General features: G+C 48.6%; 1 protein-coding gene and 1 pseudogene across 1 annotated transcript; one reads left to right on the top strand and one right to left on the bottom strand.

The window, feature by feature from the left end:
• Nucleotides 1–5,211: 5,211 nt before the first annotated feature.
• On the top strand, nucleotides 5,212–11,408 carry LOC136492479 (uncharacterized; annotated as a pseudogene).
• A 1,357-nt stretch (nucleotides 11,409–12,765) lies between these two features.
• On the bottom strand, nucleotides 12,766–19,881 carry LOC136493991 (uncharacterized). The gene is made up of 16 exons (XM_066490123.1): nucleotides 19,553–19,881; nucleotides 18,370–18,431; nucleotides 18,237–18,304; nucleotides 17,933–18,054; nucleotides 17,284–17,389; nucleotides 17,102–17,153; nucleotides 16,902–17,019; nucleotides 16,790–16,820; nucleotides 16,589–16,612; nucleotides 16,377–16,501; nucleotides 15,079–15,160; nucleotides 14,787–14,909; nucleotides 14,639–14,692; nucleotides 14,490–14,559; nucleotides 14,027–14,060; nucleotides 12,766–13,553 (listed from the first exon to the last, which is right to left on the bottom strand). The coding sequence occupies exons 1-16, from the start codon at nucleotides 19,785–19,787 to the stop codon at nucleotides 13,204–13,206; spliced, it is 1,656 nt and encodes a 551-aa protein (XP_066346220.1). The 5' UTR covers nucleotides 19,788–19,881; the 3' UTR covers nucleotides 12,766–13,203.
• Between the last annotated feature and the right edge of the window lie 822 nt (nucleotides 19,882–20,703).

Genomic DNA, 20,703 nt, shown 5'->3' with positions numbered 1-20,703 from the left:
CCTGGCCGCCGCGTCGATGTGGGTGGGGCCCGGTCGCGTCCTTCCTCTCCCCCATCCTCCGCACGACCTCCTCAATGCCTCCTCTAGTCGGGGAGCGTGAGCTCCTTTGCTCGGCGAAACCCTAAGTACGGCCCAAACCCTAAACTGTAGTGTGCGCTCTCTCCCCTCCTCCCTCCCCTTCCCTAAACTCCCTCTCCTCTATGTGACTCTCGGTGTAAGCTACTAGAACTACAATTCAGATTTTCTTGTATAGCAAATGAGACCTCATATTTATTTGCATGACTTTTTTTTGCCCTCAAGTCCTACAAGAAAACCACAGCATACCCACCAAAGTTGTACAAAGCATGAACCTTCTTGTCAAACATAAAAGAAAAGAGCAATCTATATACGTGTCAGAATCGAACAATAATTCGATTAGTTCACTGATATGCATATTCTTTGTTTATGCCTTTTAGGTCATATAAATAATCAGTACAATACCTGCTTCTGGATGTTGGTGAAGTCTACAAAAAGTGAACAAGAGCTTCAGCTAGCTTTGAAGGTAGTACAAATTTTCTTGAGTTGGTGACCTTTCTATCACAATGGTATAAATGTTTTAGTTCAAGTTTTGTTTTTCTACGGAACATTTGCAAAGGACAAGAATGAGCTGCTTGCTCAACAATTCCAAATAAACTATGATGATGAACCGGCTATGTTCCGCAAAGGATGTAGTGTTTACCGAGAAAAGGTGATGCTGCAAATGTTATCAGTCATGCAAGACAACATCTTTCTTATAATGTATTGCGTATAGCTGTAGGTAGAAACACTTGTGAAGATTGATGACTATGGGGAACCCATAAAAAGACCAAGATTGCAAGTTGCAGCTACGCATGTTGATATCATAGGGCCTGAGTTTTGGGAAAACCATCAACACATTCTTCGAGAAGGTCGGTGTCGGTGTTTCACACAAGCACCGGCAAGTAAATTTATAGTGATGCGTATTAGGCCCAGATAGTGTGCTAAAGGACACAAGATTTATACTGGTTCGGGCCGAATGTCCCTACGTCCAGTCTGTTGCTGCTCGTGTTATTAGCACCGAAAAACGGTTCGTAGTAGGGGGTACAAACGGTCGAGAGAGGGACTAGTCCTAAGTCTCTGATGGAAGGGTCGAAAGGATGCCAAGAGCTTGGTAGTAGCTTGACTGTGTGTGATGTATGTTGTGTTGTCAAGAGTCGGTCCCTTTGTTGGAGGAAGCACATCCCCTTTTATAGATGAAGGGGATAGCTTTACAAGTGAGAGGGCAAGGGTGCGTACGCTACCTAGCCGTGTTGTTCACGTCTACCAAGCCTTGTTGTCTATTCCGGCGGGTGTGAGAGGATGATAAGCGCCAACAATACTATCGATGTCACTGTCGAATGTCAGGATGGCTACAGAGTTCTACCCCGCGCAGGGTATGGACTCTGGTATAGTGGTTTTGACTTATGAGCCTTGCCTAGCCTTGCTCCGCACGCCTTCTGGTTCCTATGAGTCCTTGTCGGAGGGACGCGGGGTCGGCGTCCGAGGTAGTGCTGTGGGCAAGGCCTTTTGATCGGAGAGGGCGTCCGAAGGCTGAAGCGAGTGCTCTGATCTGGTGGACCCAAGGGGTCGCGAAGCGGGCGCCGCGCCCTTGGGACCATAACATGGTGACAGCACATCCATCACCTATGGAGGTCACGAGTCCTTTCCTGGAGCGTAGTGGTTGTCGTATGTCTACGTTGGGTTCCATGTCCGAGGGCCGAAAGGAGGTGCCTATAACTCTGTAGTGCGAAGAACATGCACCTGCAACACTATTCAGGCTCTGCTATGCCTAGAAGGGTCTAAAGCACCCATCCCATTGTTCCCTGGCAGTACTTTTCCTACCAGGGTGCAAGGTATGGTCCTTGAAGCCACGGTTGACCCGAACGTCTTTGTCGAGCTCTGTACCTATCATCATGAGGGGGTGGAAAGAGGTTGACAGGCGAGATGAAGCTGGTCCTTAGATATCGGACGAGGCGAAGTATATCCCTAAGCCCTCGAGCGAGGATGAAACTGGCCCTTATCCCTCGAGAGAGACCGAGCCTAGCCCTCGGGGGTCGGGCGAGGCGGAATCTATCCCTAAGCCCTCGGGCGAGGCGGAGCTGGCCCTTTTCCCTCGGGAGAGACCGAGCCTAGCCCTCAGGGTTCGGGCGAGGCAGAGTTGGCCTAAGAGCATCGGACGAGGCGGAGCCTAGCCCTTAGCCCTCGGGCGAGGCGGAGCTGGCCCGAGGGTGTCGGGCGAGGTGGAACCAAACTCCCATCATTTGGGCAAGGAAAGCAGCGGCGTCCATGTCTGTCTAGGAGTTTTTTAATGTTCGATGGTTATTGGTTCCACCTCCTAGAGTACCCCGGTGTTAGGTCCTCGACAGTAGCCCCTGAACCCCTAGGTGATTCGGACAGAATCATTCGGGGGTGTCTTTGATTTCGTTGGAGTTAATTTGCCAGAGGGTGCGCGTAAGCGCACCCGATGGGTGTAGCCCCCGAGCCCCTAGGTGTTTTGAGTAGAGTCGCCTGGGGGGTAGTATCGGACCCTTCGTGGGTAAGGCTAAAAGACTTGGTTTTTCATCGATGGGATATTTCAGTCAGTGCCGGCCTGGCTGGGACCTGACTGTGGATCGCGGCCCTGGTGACGCTTGCGTCCTTGAGTCTTAGTAGTTTGTGGGCCTATCCCTCGTTGGGATGGGCCTTTGGCTTCGGGACCCTAAGTGGGCCAGAGGAAAAAAGCTCTACGACTCATGTCCCCTTGATGGAGAAAGAGTCCCGGTCCGCCGGGGGAAGGCAAACCATTCGGTGTGATTTTTCGGGAAGGTATAGGGATCGTGTGCGCGTATCCCATGAGGGTGACACGGCGGTGCGCATGGTAGGCTCAGAGATCGAGGTGGATGGTTGCCCTTCTCGCATCCGTCGCCCCTATAAGACCATGGGGTTCACCCCTAGGGTTCCGCATTTTGCCTCCTCGCCTTCATGTCCTTAGCCTCCACCGTCAATCGCCTGTGTCTCTCGCACCCCATACTGCCTCCGCTGTCAAACTCGCTGCTGCCTTCTTCCCTGTGCTGCTCCTACCGTCGCAATGGACCCGGGGTACAAATCCAATATCTCCCGTCAGCGCTTAGAGGGCCTCATCCGCCGAGGCCTCCTTCGCTCATTGATCGCCGCCATGGAGTGGTGGCTTCCCGGTGAAGAGGGGGAACTAGAGCCACCCGAAGGGTATGTCATTTCTTTCACCCACTTCCATGAGCGAGGATTTGCCACGCCCGCCCACCAGTTCCTTCGGGGACTGATGGACTACTATTAGGTGGAGCTTCAACACCTTTCCCTCAACAAGATTTAGCACATTGCGGCGTTTGTCACCTTATGCAAGGGGTTCTTGGGGATAGATCCCACTTTGACCTATGGCGATACCTCTTTGACGTTAATCTCATGAAGAGGCGGGTCGGGAAGCAAGATCTGCACGCGCGGTGGGGTGTGCCAGCATCCACCTCCACAGCACCCGGGCGGGGGCGTATCTGTTGATGCGTCTGACCACCTCCAATAAGGGGTGGCATTCACAATGGTTCTACGTTAAGAACGCCGCCGTCGCTCCCTTGCCAGCCTTTACTGGGTGCTACATCTTGGAGGCCCCGGAGTCATGGGGATGGGGCGTTAAGGCCAAGGAAAAGAAGAATCTCAATGGCCTTCTTGCTGCCCTCCGAACCCTAAAGGAGAGGGGTGTGAAGGGGCCGGGGATTATTGGTGCCTACCACATGAGGAGGGTTGTGCCGTTGATGGTGCGCGCGCTTCCCCTGTATCAGATGGTGCCTAAAGCGTCATTTGAAGGGACAACGCTTGGCAATAACGCGCTCCCTCCTTCCGAGGTGGCACAGCATATTAAGGAGGCGATGGATCCCATGAAGGACTCTGTTGGCGCCGTCCTCGACTTTGTGTACCCGGTGCCAGGACATCCCCCAATGCGGCCGGAGCCAGGATTTGTTGATTTTGTAAGTTTTCTTTTCCCTTCCTCCTCCTTTCACTTGAAGTTTTCGATCCTCTGACGCTAACCGTGGGATTAGGGTGACTTGGTGAATGAGGACTCGCCGTCCCTGTAGGGACCCCTTCCATTCCACGTGGAGGGAAGTGAGCCCGCGAGGACAGTAGAGCCGGGCCTACCTCTGGGTCCGACGGGAGCCGGAGGATCCACCGTCACCCGTAGGGTGCCGGCGGTGGATCGGTGGATGGGAGGGGATGGATCCAAGGCCGTTCCTAAGGTACTGTCGGAGGGGGTGGCTCCGATGCCGTGGCCCATGAGCTAATGGAGGGGGACGGCTCTGGCGCTGTGCCCCATGAGCCGATGGAGAGGAGTGGCTCTGGTGTCGTGCCCCCGGAGGTAAGAGAGATGAGCCCCCCTACGTCGGAGCAGGGGGCAGGCTTGAAACGGTCCTGCCCACATGAATTGGAGCAGGGGTCCGAGGGTTCATCCCCGAAACGTACCCATCGACTGAAAGCTTCAGAGTACGTCGCCGATTCCCCTCGTTCTCCTCCTTTATTTTTTCGTTCCAACCTTATGCTCTTTTTTCGTTTTGCAGATTCTTGCGACGAGGCCGCCCTTTGGGACCAGCGCCTAGAAAGAGCCTTGCCCTTTAGGAGAGACAGATCATGCTGCCCGGTGTCACCCCTGTTCTGGGCAGGAGTGACGCTGCTGTTGCGGCCTCGTTGGCTGGTCCAGTGGCGTCCGCGATGGCGCCCATGCCCTTGGTGGTCGTCGAGCAGGCAGCCACGACCGTGACAAGCCGGGAGTAGCCGGATGCGGCCACGGTGGCGTCCGAGGGGGTGGCACATTCCGTGCCCTCGGCGGCCCATGTTACGGTCCTAGACGTGGGCTAGGCGGAGTCGGATGCCGCCGTGGTGGTGTCTGATGGAGTGGCGCAGTTCGCGCCGCCAGGGGCCCAGCCGAAGGTGGCCGTGACTACGACAAGCCTAGTGGGGTCAGATATTGTCGTGGTGGCATCCGAGGGGGTGGTGCAATCCGCGCCACCAGCAGTCCAGGCCGTGGCGCCCGGGGCAGGCCGGATGGAGGAGGACATGGTCGGAGGGTCTTCGGTCGTCATGACGGTGGTGGGGAGGACCCGAAGGGAGCCACCTTTGGCCCTTTTGTTGGGAGGCAACCGCTCTCCCACAAGGGGAGAGCTGCCGCTCTAGTGGATGGCCATCGAGGACCCATCATTGGCTCTGTTCTCGCTTGATGATGCTGCGGAGAGCCTAGAGCGGGAGAACCTAGACATCGGGTTCTCGGCTGCGCTGAATGCCTTGAATGAGGCCACTGGTGCCTTGTGCGAAATCCTCGCTCCTTCTAGCCGGGTATCCGCTTGATCTTCTTGCTTGTTTTCTTCTTTCTTCACATATTTTTTCGTGTCTTCTGATTCTAGTCTTTTTTTTCAGAACATTGTTGCTCGTAGCCGAGACAAGTCCTGGTTCCTTCGTGAGCAAAAGGGAGTGGAGTGGGACCATCTTACCGAGGAGGCCAGGCTTGCGAGGAGATGTAGGCAGCAGCAACTCGCTGCCGCACTAGCAGTAGGAGGACGAGGCGCGTCGAGATGCAGAGGAGGCTCATGGAATGTTTGAGGATCTATCGGCGAGGGTGAAGCTAGACGAGGAGGAAACCGCCAGGCTTCAAAAGGAGCGGGACGAGCTACTACCAGAAGGACGCCGCAGCTAGTGAGTGGTGCCGACGAGCTCCTGGCGGAGCTGGAGACGGAGCGAGATCTCTAAGCTTAAGGCTGAGGAGAGGTCCGTGGCGTTGTAGCAGAGGGCAGACCGGGCCATCCGAGAGCACGAATGAGGTGCGTGGGGTGGCCAACTCCCTCCGGGTGGATCTTGGGGATGCGGTGGTCGAACGTCCTGAAGGTTGGATGTTGAGAATGTTGTTACCAAGGTTGGAGAGAAGGAGCTTGCCGAGGTCGTGTGAGGGATCTCCGGGTCGAAAGCAACGAGCACGACCTTCTACAAACTGTCATCGGGTGTGGTTTACCGATGCCCTAGAGGTGGCACAGCCAGAAGGATCCAGCTCGCTTGCAGCTCATGCTACAGGAATCACGGCGTGGTAGGCCAACTTGAGGAGGACGCCTTCCATGCCGGGATCACCCAAGCCTTTTGCTGTCGCCCATTCCCATTACAATCAAGAGATCAACCTGAAGGTAATGAGTCATGGTTTTGCGCCCTATTTATGATGGACGATGAGCTGGACAAGATGGAAAAGGCAGTGGCTCCCTCGCGCGGAACCTGGCGGGACTAGCTAAAACAAGAGGTTCTCCCTTCACGGAAGTAGTTAGCTTGATAAACACTTATTGTAATATGTGAACAAGTGTCAGTATTTTTGTGTCCTGGAAACGGGTTTTATAATTTTCGTTTTGTTTGTTTAATCTTACCTTCTTCTCTTTTTGTGATGAAAAGATTTCGACAATCGACCCTTTCATTTGTTAAGACCATAGGGCCCAAAGTTTTGTGGAGGAAAATTTTTAGTGTGCTGGTGAGCAAAATTACCGTAGCTATCAGGGCGTGGGCTCACGCGGGTGACCCGGGTTCGATCCCCGGCAACGATGCCATCTTACCAGTCTGTTCCCCCGAATCTTGCCGCCAGTCTTGATGCAAGGAGGAGATCTAATGTAATGTTTTTCGAAAAAAGAAAGGAGGTACCCATACCTTTATCAGCCCCCGAGTGAGATTCGTCCCCTTGCGGTGCTGGGGTCGGATGTTTTGGAGACCGGAGCGAGGAGGCGATCTTATGTTTGTATTTACTCGTCCTCTTACCTAGGACTTTGATTGATCGCTGCATGACCATGTGCTATGAGCTTGTTAATAGGGATGTTCGGATGGAATCTGATCCTGTTTGCTTCATGGCGGGGTCGACGAAGCCTCAGGGGCGTTCTGTTACTCCTTTGCCCGCCTTCCAACAGATTCCCCCTCATGGGGTTTTTTATGGGCGTCGGCTAGAGGCTGGATTGAACAAGAAGGTAGAGATGACCCTATTCGCCTTAATGTGGGTCAGCAAAGGCTGTTGAGGCTCATCTGTGTTTTCTCCCCTGGCTCTTGTTGACGCGAGGCGGCCCCGGACCCTTTGCTGGTCAGCCTTGAACCTCGGTCTCTCGATCTTGGATCGAGCGGCTCGAACCCCTGAGCCCTTTAGGGTCTTGTTAGGGGTTGGCGTGTTTTCGTGTGCTACCCCATCCTTGGTTTCTGTGACCAGAGGGGCCGAGTCGACGACACTTGCCTTGATGGCTCAAGTGTCACGCTCAATGAGCTCGCTAACGGGTATGTTCGTGTGGAATCCGGATCCATCATTCGCTGACAGGGTCGGCAGAGCCCTCATGTGGCATTCCATTACTTCTTAACCTGCCTCCTGGCAGATGCCGAGCCGTTTGCTGGGCTCAGGTGGCCCGTTGGCCTCTGCTGTCGAAGATTCTGTGGGTCTGGCTCGAGGTTAGAATTGAACGAGAAAGGTCGAAATGTCCCTATCCGTTTTTAAACGGGGTCGGGCAGGCCAGGGGCTCATTTCGGTTTTCCTCCCCTGGCTCTATTTGACACGAGGCGGCCTGAGCCTTCGTGGGCCGACCTTCGAACCTCGGTCAGGCGTCACTCATATTGAAGAAGCGGCTACCGCTTCGTGACGCGACCGAAGCGTTGGGATGCAACAATTTGCATATGCAATGTTTGGACGTATGAATTTAACATATAGTTTAATCGAAATGAAAGCGGGGGTCGATAACGTTACCTTGGTGGTATAAGCCATGGGAAGTTCCTACCAGACATGTCTGAGCCAGGTTCGGGTCCGACGTTTTCGACGAGCCCGGTGTAACCTGCATAAGTATCGCTACTTTTGTTTTTGTGATTGATTTTAAGCGATCTGCCAGCTTTCCCCTGAAGGGGGCTCTACGGTGGACCCCTCCAAACTCCTTCAGGAAGAAGGAGGGAGCTAAGGCTAGTATATGAGGAACTATGAACATGTGATTATGCTGGTGAACAAAAACACTGTAGTCGTAGGGTCTGTTGGTTTGCCCAGTTGTTTTCATGTTTTGTTCCCATACGTCATGCTTCTGGGTTTTTTAACAAAGGAGGGGTCAGGCTAAGAGGGTGTTTTAACAAACAGGCACCCTTGGTAGCCCCGAGCGATGTTCGTGCCTCTACCATTGTGGGGTCGGAAGCTCGTAAAGAATTCAACACTCAAAGTAAGTAAACAGGGTGCTTATCTTTCAATTGGTCGTTTATTGGTGGTTTTGCCTAGGCCGCCCATCAACTCAGGAGGCCTGCTGGCTCCCCTTGGAGGGAGGTTCGTCATTGGGTCGTTCCATGGTCCTGCCTGGGGAAGCGGAGAGTCGCCTACAGGTGAGCGTGCCCGTTCTCACTTCTGGGCATTAGTGGTGGGCCATGCCCGAGTGATGTTCTAGCTTACCAGGCGGCGGCCCATCGACCAGAGCGCGTCTCGTCATTTTCCGGCGCATTCCCTCGGATTTCTATCAGCATTGATTTCGCATTTGCATTGAATAGGGGAATGCAGAATGTTTTTTGTCCGAACCTTTCACCTTTCCTTAGCTGCTAAGCCCCCTCTTTAAATAGGGGGGGGAAGTTCTCACCCCACCTCCCCGCCAGCCTCTGAGCCACCACCTCTTTTTCTTTCTTCTCACCGATGCCCTGGGGTTGGCACCTCTGCCATCATATCCCTTTCCACGTCGATTTCCATCGGCCACGCCTATCACCGACTAGGTCCCATGCATCCAACGTGTGCGAAGACGAGTCGAGAACTAGGCATGCGCGCTAGGAAACCCAACTCGAGTATTACTGTTACTGGACCGGAGTCAGTCAATTAGTTCTTTTATCAGGCTCGTGCGGCCCAGCATGTACTTTTATTTGCTCTTCAAACCAAGTGGCTTATATGCTTGTAACACAGAACAGGAAACCTACCTTGGAATTGAACCTATGACCGAACCGACAGCTCGGCGGCAGCTGTGGCGAGCTCGACTTCTCACCTGTCCCAAAATAGAATCACCTACCTTATCGTGGGATCATTGGAGTGGGAGTGTCACACCTAGTGCCCAATGGTGGATCCAGGACAAAAAAAAAATGATCTATGACCAGTGGTGGATCTAGAAAAATAGATTAGGAGGGGCTTATCCCTTATCTTTCAGTGCTACCCCTTTCTTCCAAGCTTCAATAGGTGCAAATTCGTAGGAGGGGCTCCATGGTCCGAGCAGGCGGTAGCGGGGCTCGAGCCCATCCCGCCGCGGTGCTGGATCTGCCCCTGTCCATGGTGAACTTTGGACTGCTAGTTTTTTCATGAAGCTATTGTATAGAATATAAAAGATAATAAATAGCATGAAAAAATAACGATATACTTATATATATATATACTTATATATATATATATATATATATAATATATATATAATATAATAATATATATATATATCACAATCTCTAGCTGCAACTTCTATTGTTTCTTCAGGTGCAGCAGCAGTACCTGTGCCTGTAGCTGCAACTTCAATTGTTTCTTCAGGTGCTGCAGTATTTGTACCCGTACTTGGACCAGAAACGTTGCTAAAGTATCTCTTTAATCCTACAACTATCAATTAAAGAATTCAGTAAATCAATTGCTCAACTATAAGCCAATCAAATTCGCAATAGATTGAATCAATTTAACTTTGCCTTTTTTTTTTGAGTCTTTTACTTGTATGTCATTAAAAAAGATGGTCTAATTGTCTATGTCCCTAAAAAGTTCGATCTATCGTCAGTGTCCAAGCTCGAAAAACTTTTCTCTCTCACGCCATTCTGTCTATTTGCAGCACTAACGGTGTGAAATGTGGGTGGCAAAGGACTTGAATGCCCCTGGAACTTTTGTTTCTCATGTGCCACTGCCTGCTGGGTGGCAACCTGATGGCTTTTGGCGCTAACAAGGTTGGCCTTGGCGCCAACTTGCCCTGCTCTATATATAGCCACCCCCTCCCTTCCATTCCCACTCACCTCTCTGTCCACTCAATCCCTGGACCTCCATCCTATCCTAGCTGCAAAGCCTCACCATTTCCAGCAATAGCAATACCGCGCGGAGAGAGAATTCCATTCCATCCCAAACAAGTTTTCACCAATGCAATGCATGTTAAGTAGTGATGAGCCCCCCAAGCCAAGTTTGGAACAATCCGGCCGTCATCTATCTTATATTTTTTTATATACAGTATGATATATCGATGATATATATACATCTATATTGCTATCTAGCTCTCTCCATCTCATCTCACCATCCATCGGCGTTCCAGAGCTAGCTGATCGATCCGATCCAGCATACAGACGACACAAGCAAAGCAGTTAGCCATCTGCTATCACACTAGCTAGGCCTGATCCTTCCTTCTTGCAGCTGATCGATAACAATAAGAGAATCCATGGCCACCGCCGGCAGCAAGCAATGCAGCAGCAGCTGATCAGGAGTTCGACCCGAGGTACGAGTGGCAGGAGAAACGCCACCAGCTTCATCCTCCGCATCCACCTCTCAGGTACTGCACGCTAATGCTAATGGCCGCCCTGCCCCTCCTGGTGCACAGTTCCTTAGCTGCATGCACACCCATTGCATGACTCCTGTGTTTAATTTCTTGCCTGTAAAAAGGCTTCAGGAAACAAGATTTCAGGGTGCAGTCGACGGCGCCGGCCGCCTCACCGTCCGCGGCCAGCGCTCCGACGCCGCCGCCAACCCCAGGCACTCCCGCTTCAGCAAGGTCTTCCAGCTGCCCTCGACCTCCAACCTCGACGACATTGCCGGACGCTTCGAAGCCGGAGTCCTCACGCTCACCGTGCCCAAGCGCCTGCCTGCGTCGCAGCAGCAGCAGGTCCAAGATCTGGCAGCGGCCAAGCAGCAGGCAAAGGCGCCAACCGGCCGGGGACGCCAAGCTGACGCCGACGCAGGACCAGCGCAAGGGAAAGGAAGACGAGGACGCCAAGAAGCCCAAGGACGACGCCATTCCCAAGCCCAAGGCCAAGGACGAGGATGCTTACCACCAAGAAGCCCGCTGCCGAGCAGCAGGTGGTGGACGCCAAGAGCGGCAAACCGGAGCCAGAGCAGCAAGCACAAGGCGGCGGCGCCACCACCACCGGCCGTGAGGAAGGAGGAAGGCAAGCCCAAACCCGGCGCCGCTGCAGCTGCACCGGCACCGGCAGCGGCAACCGACACAGCGTCAACACGGCCTCCACCTCTAATTCCAACGGCGAAGGGGCAACTGAGGTCATTTGCCACAGCAGACTCCACTCGTCAGGACAGCCAAACGGCGCAAATCAAACAGAAGGTGGACAGAATGGCGTGAGAGAGAAAAGTTTTTCAAGCTTGGACACTGACGATAGATCGAACTTTTTAGAGACATATACGATTAGACCATCTTTTTTAATGAGATACAAGTAAAAGACTCTTCTTTTTTCCCCTTTGTGTTGCTGCCGCACCAGAATTTTGCATCGCTGAACCTGAACGCCTGAACTTGACAGCAGCAGCAGCAGAGCAACGCAGCAGCGACCGTCGGCCAGCAGTGCGGTACGGGCGTGCGGCGATGCCCACGGATGGAGTAGGCGTACCATCGGATGGAGATTAGAGAAACTGAAACGACACGGCGACGCCCACGGGCGGAACTAGACGCACGCAGAGCCTTTTCGCATTCTACATGGGCTTCATGCGGATGGACCGATGGAGCATACAGCCCAATGAACAGGCCCAAGCACAGTATGCTCTTCGGTCGCCGCCGGCCATGGCTGAGGACCGAGGGAGTGGGGTGGGTGGTGTTCTCGCCGGCGGGGAGGTCTGGCGGCCGCCAGTCCTCGCCAGATTGGTGGATCCGCCCCTGCTAGTACCAGAGCCTCGATCCTGGTGTTCCATTCATACTAAAGCTCAGTTCGGCCAAATCCATCACCCTTCTGAGTGAGAGTAACCAAGGCGATCTTCGACCTAAAGGATTTCATGCGGGGCATGAGGGCGTCGAAGGAGGAGTTCGGCTCCTGGAAGCGTTGCGTCGATGGCAAGGTCTCCAATCTCGAGCATGTGGTGTTGCATCTCGGCCATCAAGTTGAACAACTCGTCGCCGAGTTCCCTAAGCGTCGTGTTCCTACGAGTTCTGACGGCCTCAAGCACCCTGAGCCAGATTCGGATGGACCAATAACGATTCCAGTAAACCGCCATACCGGCCACCCTCTCTGAAAACAGGAGCCATACCGGCACTCTTTCTTGGGTCGGAGGGAATAATGGAGTATAAACCAACATGCTGCGTCAGTCTCACGAACAAAATCACTAATCAAGATAACTAGCCTACCTCAGGGACACCGAATAAAGAGACGATCTGGAGGACGAATATGCATGTATTGGGAAAAATGATCAGAACAAAACAAACATTGATCAACGGTTAACATTTCAGTCAAGGTCAGTCTTTTGACAAGTTGGCATTCACAGCGCACACGGATGCATTCACTGTTGCATGACGAGGCAGGCAACCAAAAAAAAAATTCCAAGTGGCCCTGGTCCGTCTATATTTTCATTTGGACTATTCTTTTGTCTAAGTGTTTTTTAGGAACGGAGGGTGGTGTGCGGCGACTGTGCGAGTAGCTGTTGTAGTCGGCCCAAAGCCTTGGCTGAGGATGTGCAAATCACTCCGCCGACCGAAAACAACTTTTCGTATCTCGTGGGCCTAGCTCGCGCCGACCGAAACAGCTTGAGGTCGGTGGCCTTGCCAACTTGACTCACTGGACCACGCCAGGCAACCCCATCCAACCCCAGGCCACCAAAAATAGACGCCTGGGATTGGCTGCCAGGGCAGATAGCTTCCGAGGGTCCAACCCAAACAGGCATAGTTGCATACAGCAGTCAGTGTCCTCATCAAGGGCCATGTGATTGAACAGGAGAAATCACTCCATCAAGGGTTCATTAATAGCCTAAAACCGAAGAGAATATCATCAATGAGGAACACAGATGTACAGGTTAGGCATTTCTAGACTTACAATGAGATGGCACACTCCACTCGGAAACAAGGGGAAAAAACTAATGTCTTTGAATAGCCACAATAGGTGAGAAATGGGCAGGGCAATAGGCATTGCTACCAAAATGAATCCTCAATGGTTGGATCACATCAGGTGTTAGAGATCACTTGAACTGATTTCAACACCACATTACTGTAGAACAGACGATCACTTGCGTGGTCCTCCTCTTTTTCCTCCTCTCTTTCCACCACGGCTGCCTGAGGTTCCGGCTTTCTGAGCAGGACTCTCAGTTTTCTTAGGGCGGCCTCTGCCCCTTCCAGATGGCTTTGCCTCAGGGGTTGCCTTTTTGGCTCCCCTGCCTCTCCCTCTAGAGGGTTTGCGGCCACGCCTACCCTTTGGCTCTTCTATATCACCATTTTCATCATCTCCACTTTCATCATCATCATCATCCTCATCCTCTTCAGATTCAGAAACATCCTTAGTTTTCTTGCGCTTGTTGGCACGTGAATTGGTGCTGGCAGACGCCTTCTTGGTTACTTGCACCTCCACCTTCTCTACTGCAGTGGTGAATTCAAAACCATCAATAAGATATGAGAATCAGCAAAATGTAAAGTCAATTATAGTTGTGAAGCAAATTTGAATGGCAAGCCAACTCAATTTTGGTTGTCAACTCAAAAGATGCTTTAGAAGATAGTATAACATAAACCAACGTATTTTCATTGTTTTCTACAAATGATGGTTCAAATCCCTAGTGTTTATTCTGCAGAACGCACAACACAGTTCAACAAAAGTAAATAACCAGCAAGACTGCATGTTCATTTTTGTAGTAATTTAGGATCATGGGGCCTCATGATGAATGGGTTGACCCAGCCCAGCACAAATGTACTCAGAATACATGCAGGGTGAATGTTCAGCTAAGGCCTAATAAAGTGATTTCATTTGCATGCAGGAAAAAGCATGGAAGATTTAAGTGTCTGCTTCCAGAATCAAATCGTGCCATTCCGAAACAAAAACATAAGGGAATACAAACCTTCAGCTGAGGTATCGCCATCATAAATTTCCAGCTGAGCAACAAAAGAAAAATGTATTAAAATATGATGATTAAAACATGTCCACCAAACAACGGAAAGAATGAAAAGGCTAACAGCACATTGATATTTCAAGGCAATAAAACAGGTGGTAGATGTTAAACATGTAAATATAAATCCAAGTCAATTGAGAGAACGTTTGGATAAGTTCTTTGTTCAATTGCGACCTAGTTATATCCCCTTAATCCCTTATTTATCATTCCATCAGTTGCCTTTGTCTGCATGTATCACTAAACATTATTATTCAATTGCAGAGCAGAAAATAAATCTACAAGATTAGATTTATCCAATGGAAGACCCGTTCCTTTTGCTTATCTCATATGATATAAAGCATTCGACTGAATGTTTAACCTAATATTAATTAATTAATCGAAGCATCCATGCACCAAAGTGTCATTAAATTACCTGATCAAGTCGATCACCAACATTTGCTCTGTCCACAACAATCAGAGACAGTCCAAATCCACAGCCGACACTGGAGTGTTCTCAAGTTAATAGACCAACCTTAAAAGGGATGGAATGCAAACAGACATGTATTGGTTTAATGTAATTACCTTGTAACATGCATGCCCTCAAGAATGTCAACCTTTTTGGGATTTGCTGATGATCTATATTACAAATATATGGTACAGCAATGGCCAGTGAGACAGTCTATTAAGTACTGTATAATGAACATATTCTAATATTTTTATATATACATACTTCTGACCGTTAGGCCCATAACCAAGCTCTCCATTCTGGGCAAGACCCCAGCTTATGCATGAATCATCAGCACCAACAACGTGGTGCATGTTACCAGAAGCCATGCAGCGAATATTCCAACCACTGAAGTAAATAAATTGACAGTATAAGCAGAAAACCAAGCATAATAATGCTACATCATGAAGTTAACTATGACAAATAACTAAAAAACAAAAGCATATTACAAGAACAATAACAATAAAGTATGGTAGATTATGGTATTCTGCATTATTGTGACAAGTGTGTGGGGAACCTTAAATCCATCACAGGTTTCGGGTACATCCAATCATCGCCTGTATTCTTCATCTTTCCCCACATATACAACTGTCCACCACCTAGAAATCAAACCGACCAGAAATTAATACAATGATGTCAATTATGGGTTTTGCAATACAATCAGGAGGTTCTTAGCAGCTCAAAACTATAATAATTCTTTTCAGTCAATGAATTGCAGCAGTATGTGAAATAAAAATTATTTAATTATAGACCAGGTTACTTCAAGGGTAATGCCAGATGCCTCATGGTGAAATTGACGCCTAAAAACCAGACCAAAGCAAAAACATCGTAACTGAACAAACAAATATATATGCCTCATTGCCTTGCATAGTTCGAAAGGGCTATTCACCCTATGTAGTGATAAAGCATAAAGTCATTTGACTAGTATTTTGTCACCAGATTCAATAGGTTGGCAATAAATAGCTTAGCTGGCAAACAATCTGATAAGAATTCACTTCTAAAGAAATACAAGAGGGTTAACTTGCAGCTGCTGTAATGTGTATGTTTTGAAGCTGCTTAAGAAGAGCAAGCATAAAACAATGGTAAGATACTTTTTAGTAAGGCTCTATCTCCCTATTTTCTCAATTAGTTTTTTTTATTTAATACAACATCAATAACAACAAAGCTTTTTAGTCTAAAGCAGGTTCAGGTAGATTAGAACTGAAGCCCAACATGAGACAGCACCAAAAAGGGAAAGGAAAGAAAAACCAGCTACATATATACATACATTTGGGAATCTAAAGACTATTTGCCATCCAGGTACGTGGATAGCTGGCTAAAACGCCTTTTTTTGTTATCTAGAAAGCAACAACATCTAAATGGGCTGCAACACGGTTTAGAAGCAGCAGAGCAAACAAAACCTAACTCTTCAACCACATCTAGATCTCTTCGTCTGTAGCATCCAGTGTCAATTATCAAAGTAACTGTACAAGAAGAGGCTTACAGGTAATATGCAAAAAAAATGCTTGCATGCTTTGCCTTAATGAAGTAATGTGACGTCTAATGTGGGAGCAGCAGCATCAAGATGAGCACTTACATGAATGTTGGGTAAAAATTCGGGTTTAAGCAAATGCATGCACGGTCTAAAGTACAGGGAAGATACCAACAGATGATACAAGGAAAATGTTAAGTTTACTAGCACTTATCCTTTATGATAGTTCATCCATGCAAACAAGCAAGATACCACAGAAACCTATTACCCCCAGTCTAAATAGCATAAGCTTAAATTAAATGACTATAAGAATGGTCTGTGCACCAGAGATAGTTGTAACATACCAGCAGTGCATGCAGAACTCGCAGAACCAGCTGAGACAATAGCATTAGGAGGCAGAACATTATGCTTCTGGAAGACTTCTACAATGCGAGGTTGCCATTCATCCTTCTGTTCTCTATGCCCCAACCTAAGTAACAAGCAAGTCATTATATGAACCTCCTTGGGTTTGGATTATCACATGGTTACAGTTGGATGCATGCCAATAATATCATACCTTCCATATCCACCAAAACCCCAGCTGTCAAAAAAAAAAAAAAAAACACCAGTAAGGGAAAATAGAAGACATTAAATCTGAAAAAAAAAACAAGTCCTGCACATATGCGGTCTTCATACAGCAAACATAGAGCGCACTCACACCTATTATTAACTATTAGTTTTGAAATTGTGTAAAACAAATGGTGAATTAAACACATACGTGTAAACAAAGCCACTGGAATCAACTGCAACTGCAACATACAAGTAAAGAAACAGGGTTGACATCAGTGTTAATCATGATGGCTAAAAAGAAGGTAGGGATGAAGAAAAACCTGTATGGTTAGTTCCACATGCAACTTTGACAACAGTTTTCCCAGAAAATGCAGCTATTGCTCTTGGGCGGGGCTGGGGATCATAGGTCAGCTTGACAGACGATTCTTTAGCATTGTACTGAAATAGCATAAATCAAATCATATTGAATTGATAGAAAATAAGAGAAAAGCCAGCATGTGTTTTAAGAGTAGCAACCAACCTCATTATCAGTTCCATGCCCAAGTTGACCATATTGGGGAAGGCCTGCTGTACTGAATAGCAAAGAAGAATAAAATACTGCATCAAAAAAACTGACAAGCAACACCCACTAACACAGCCAAAGAAGATATTAATCAAAAGAGGTTGAAGATTTCTATTTTTTAATCTCCAGCAAAGACATACAGTATAGAAGAGCCTTCCACAGATGACAACCAGACGGTAAAATCAGCCCCACAGACAGCGTTGGTTGCTTCCACAACAATACAGGGCACTGGCGATGACTCAATCTCTGCATCAATTGAAGAACCACGGTAAAATAGCAACATGTAAGATCAAAGAGGGGGGGAAATGTCCACAAGATTCTCAAGACTAATTATCAATCCTGGACAATGATAATACCATTATGCTGAAGAATATAACAAAGTTAAGTTTATCAATTGTCCCACAGATCCTGTTTGTGCTTTTGCTTGCCCCTTCTCTGTTTAACTGTAATCTGTACACTTTATTTTAATCTATCTGCAGTAGGAGACCCTGGCTCCTCCTGATTCCTCAAAAAAAAAACAGACCCTGGGGGCAAAAGGAACGTATGAAATGCCATTTCCAACAAGTACTCAAAGATAACTTCAAGTTCACATGAGATGCTACATCGAAGTACTAATGGTTTCATCAAGCAGAATAGGAAAAAAAGAAATTTGAATAAAATATCTACATGTTTGCAGAGTGTATCATGATTGTTTAAACTTGAAAAACATAACGATATGTTAGCAACAAAATGGTGTGTGTTGGCACCTCTGTGACTATTCACAGGCAATAAGAAGTGAAAGATACCAACCATTCCTTAAGGAACCCGTCCCTAACTGTCCATGCTTGTTATGGCCGAAAGAGAATGATTTCCCATCATCAGTTACAACCACTGTATGGTTTCTTCCAACACTTGCTTTGATGATTTTGTATCTGGAGGATTAACAAGTGTCTGTTAATATCTTTGAACACATAAAGAATGTTTAACGGCTTCATAACACTCATATTAGTCATACTACCTAATTAGCTCACGAGTTTACCAATGCTATAGACAGTTATTAACAATAAAGCTGCAGGTAAAGAGCTTGCTGTTGTAGGCAAATAGACTATCTTACTTTGATAGTTGAGAAACAACAGTCGGCAGGTTACGCAAAAGAGTATCCCCATGTCCTAGCTGTCCCTTCTGCTAGAAGGTATTAGTGTTAAGCAATAAATAGAACAAGTGCAACTGACTATTCAGATTTATACCTCATTGCGACCCCATGTATAACATTTGCCTTCAGCATCTAAAGCAACACAGTGGCAAGCAGCTGGGAAAAATGTTAAAACAAGTCACTAGCAAAGACTGAAAAGTATATTGAACAACTGTTGAGTTGAAATTCGGATAACTGAAACCAAATATACAACATGGTAAAGCATATAACCTTCAATATACGATTAAGATAGTACCTCAATTTATTCACCAATCAAATTAAGCAAGAGGTGACTTTCAGACAAAGGAACAGTAAATTGGTGGGCTTCCATCTCAAGCAATCTCCATACCACGCCGTTACAATTACAACCCCCAGCCCCCTCACTCACATGCCGCAATAAGTGAGGACTTTGTCCGAGTGTGCAAGCCATATCAGCCTCTCACGTCGGCACGTCACTGCCGAGCTCTCATCTGCATGCCGCCAACGAGCACTCCTGACCTCCTGCCGCCTCTGCTCCACCCTTCCACGTGCACAGAGGGAGAATAGTAAAGAGTGGCAGGTTGGCTGCAGAGGAGGCAAAACGACAAGAGGTAACGGCACTGGGCTCCAACATTTAGGGCTCCCATCACTTCCCTTCGTTTCTTCTTGTCCAAGTCGACCGACACATTTGTATTTGTTCACTCACCCCTCCCCCTCACCCCGCAGGCGCCTTTTTTGGGGGACCAAGTAACCCAGCCCAGCTCAGTCCATTTGTATCTATTTAACGCCACCGCTCCACAAAAAACATGCAGCTATTTCGATTACAGCTTTTGATGAAATTACATGATAAAAGGTAGAGGTAAGGGAGAAGTTTCAATACTGTAGTCCCTCTGCATATTTTTTCAAACTAATCTTCTCAACATTGGTGCGACTAACAGACCAAGGCTGTACTGGAAAGTTATACCAATAATGGTACTGCAGTAACCTATTTTGCCCCCATTTTCTATACTGACTTGCTAAAATCAGACAGGCCAACATTTCAGCGTGAACTCATCGAATGACCCACTCCCTGAACGAATCTAAACTCCAGAGAAGGACCACAGTCCACAGACCAACTCGACCTGCTTTCGTGTGATTGCATCTATGATCGTAAACTAATCTAAACATTTATAATCGTCAACTAGTTCCAGCACCTCCCGTCCCGCCAAAAAATTGGCGCGCACATCATCTCAAACGCAGGCAAGGACGACGGGACTCACTGCATCCAGGGGCGACGAAGCGGATATCAACGCCCACGAGCGGCCGCAACCGCGTCGGCGACACCAGGTTGCCCTGCGCCCCGCCCACCACCTTCCTGCCCATGGCGTCGAAGCTCGTCCCGCCGCAGTACAGCAGCTCCCAGCCGGAGCCGGCGCCCTTCGCCTCCGTCTTCTCGTCGCCCTCGGCGGCGGCCGCGGCCGCGGCGTCCTTCTCGGGCTCGGCGCTGGCCGACATTATCGCCGGCGGCGGCGGTGGGGCGGAGGATTTCGATCGGGAACCCTAGATTTGGTAAGAGGAAGCGGGGAGAGGAAGCAAAGCGAGGGATTTGAAACAAGCGACACTCCAGATTGAACTTTTTTCGCGAGCAGGTGGGCGCAGCGTGGATATATAGTACTGCACTGGGTTCGGCTAGTGGAGCCGGCTATTAAAAGTGGACCCGAGAGATATTTCAACGGTGCCAATCTACCAGAATGACTTGTGGGGCTGTCCTAGTAGGTGGCCCAGTTGTCAACGATTGGTTCTGTTCTCCTGCGGGCTGCCGCTACCGTTAATTCTTTCACATGGCCATGAGCCATGGTGGTACTACTTTTTTGCCTTTCTCGGGGTCTATCCCAGTTTGTTCCCTTGTGTAGACCGGCTATGGATCACATCTTCTCGAGAGCCGGCTGCCTGGTCAGCCTGATTTGTTCGGTTTGTTTTTTAAGCAGTATTTTTTATCATAATATTTTTATATGAACAGTATTTTTCAGCATGGACAGTAAATAATTCAATTAATTTTTAGAGCGTGAATGGTTGCTTTGGTGATGGGGAGCTGGGCTGATGAGATATATGCTCAAATCATGCATCATGTTGTGTTTGGTTGTCTTTGTTGTTGATTCGGTATAAAACGAGGTTATGTTTGGTTGTTTGCATGCATCAAAGTTTTGAAATTGGGATTTTGAAGTTAGGTTGGGATGGGAATAGTTTGACTTAGATTTGACCTAGCGACTATATGCTACATATATTGCAGAAAAAAATTTAAAAAGTTCGTATTTTTTTTTTGGGTTACAGAAAAATCCGGAATGTTACGGGGACTCCGAGTCTCCGTCTCATGGGTCACGTTGATGAGTCGAGAGGACGGGATATTGCTATGCAGCGACAGGTGCCAAGC

The sequence above is a fragment of the Miscanthus floridulus genome, chromosome 11, assembly GCF_019320115.1.
Source record: "Miscanthus floridulus cultivar M001 chromosome 11, ASM1932011v1, whole genome shotgun sequence".
NCBI lineage: Eukaryota > Viridiplantae > Streptophyta > Magnoliopsida > Poales > Poaceae > Miscanthus > Miscanthus floridulus.
The sequence above is the reverse complement of the archived record's forward strand: the minus strand, read 5'-3'. Positions and strand labels throughout refer to the sequence as shown.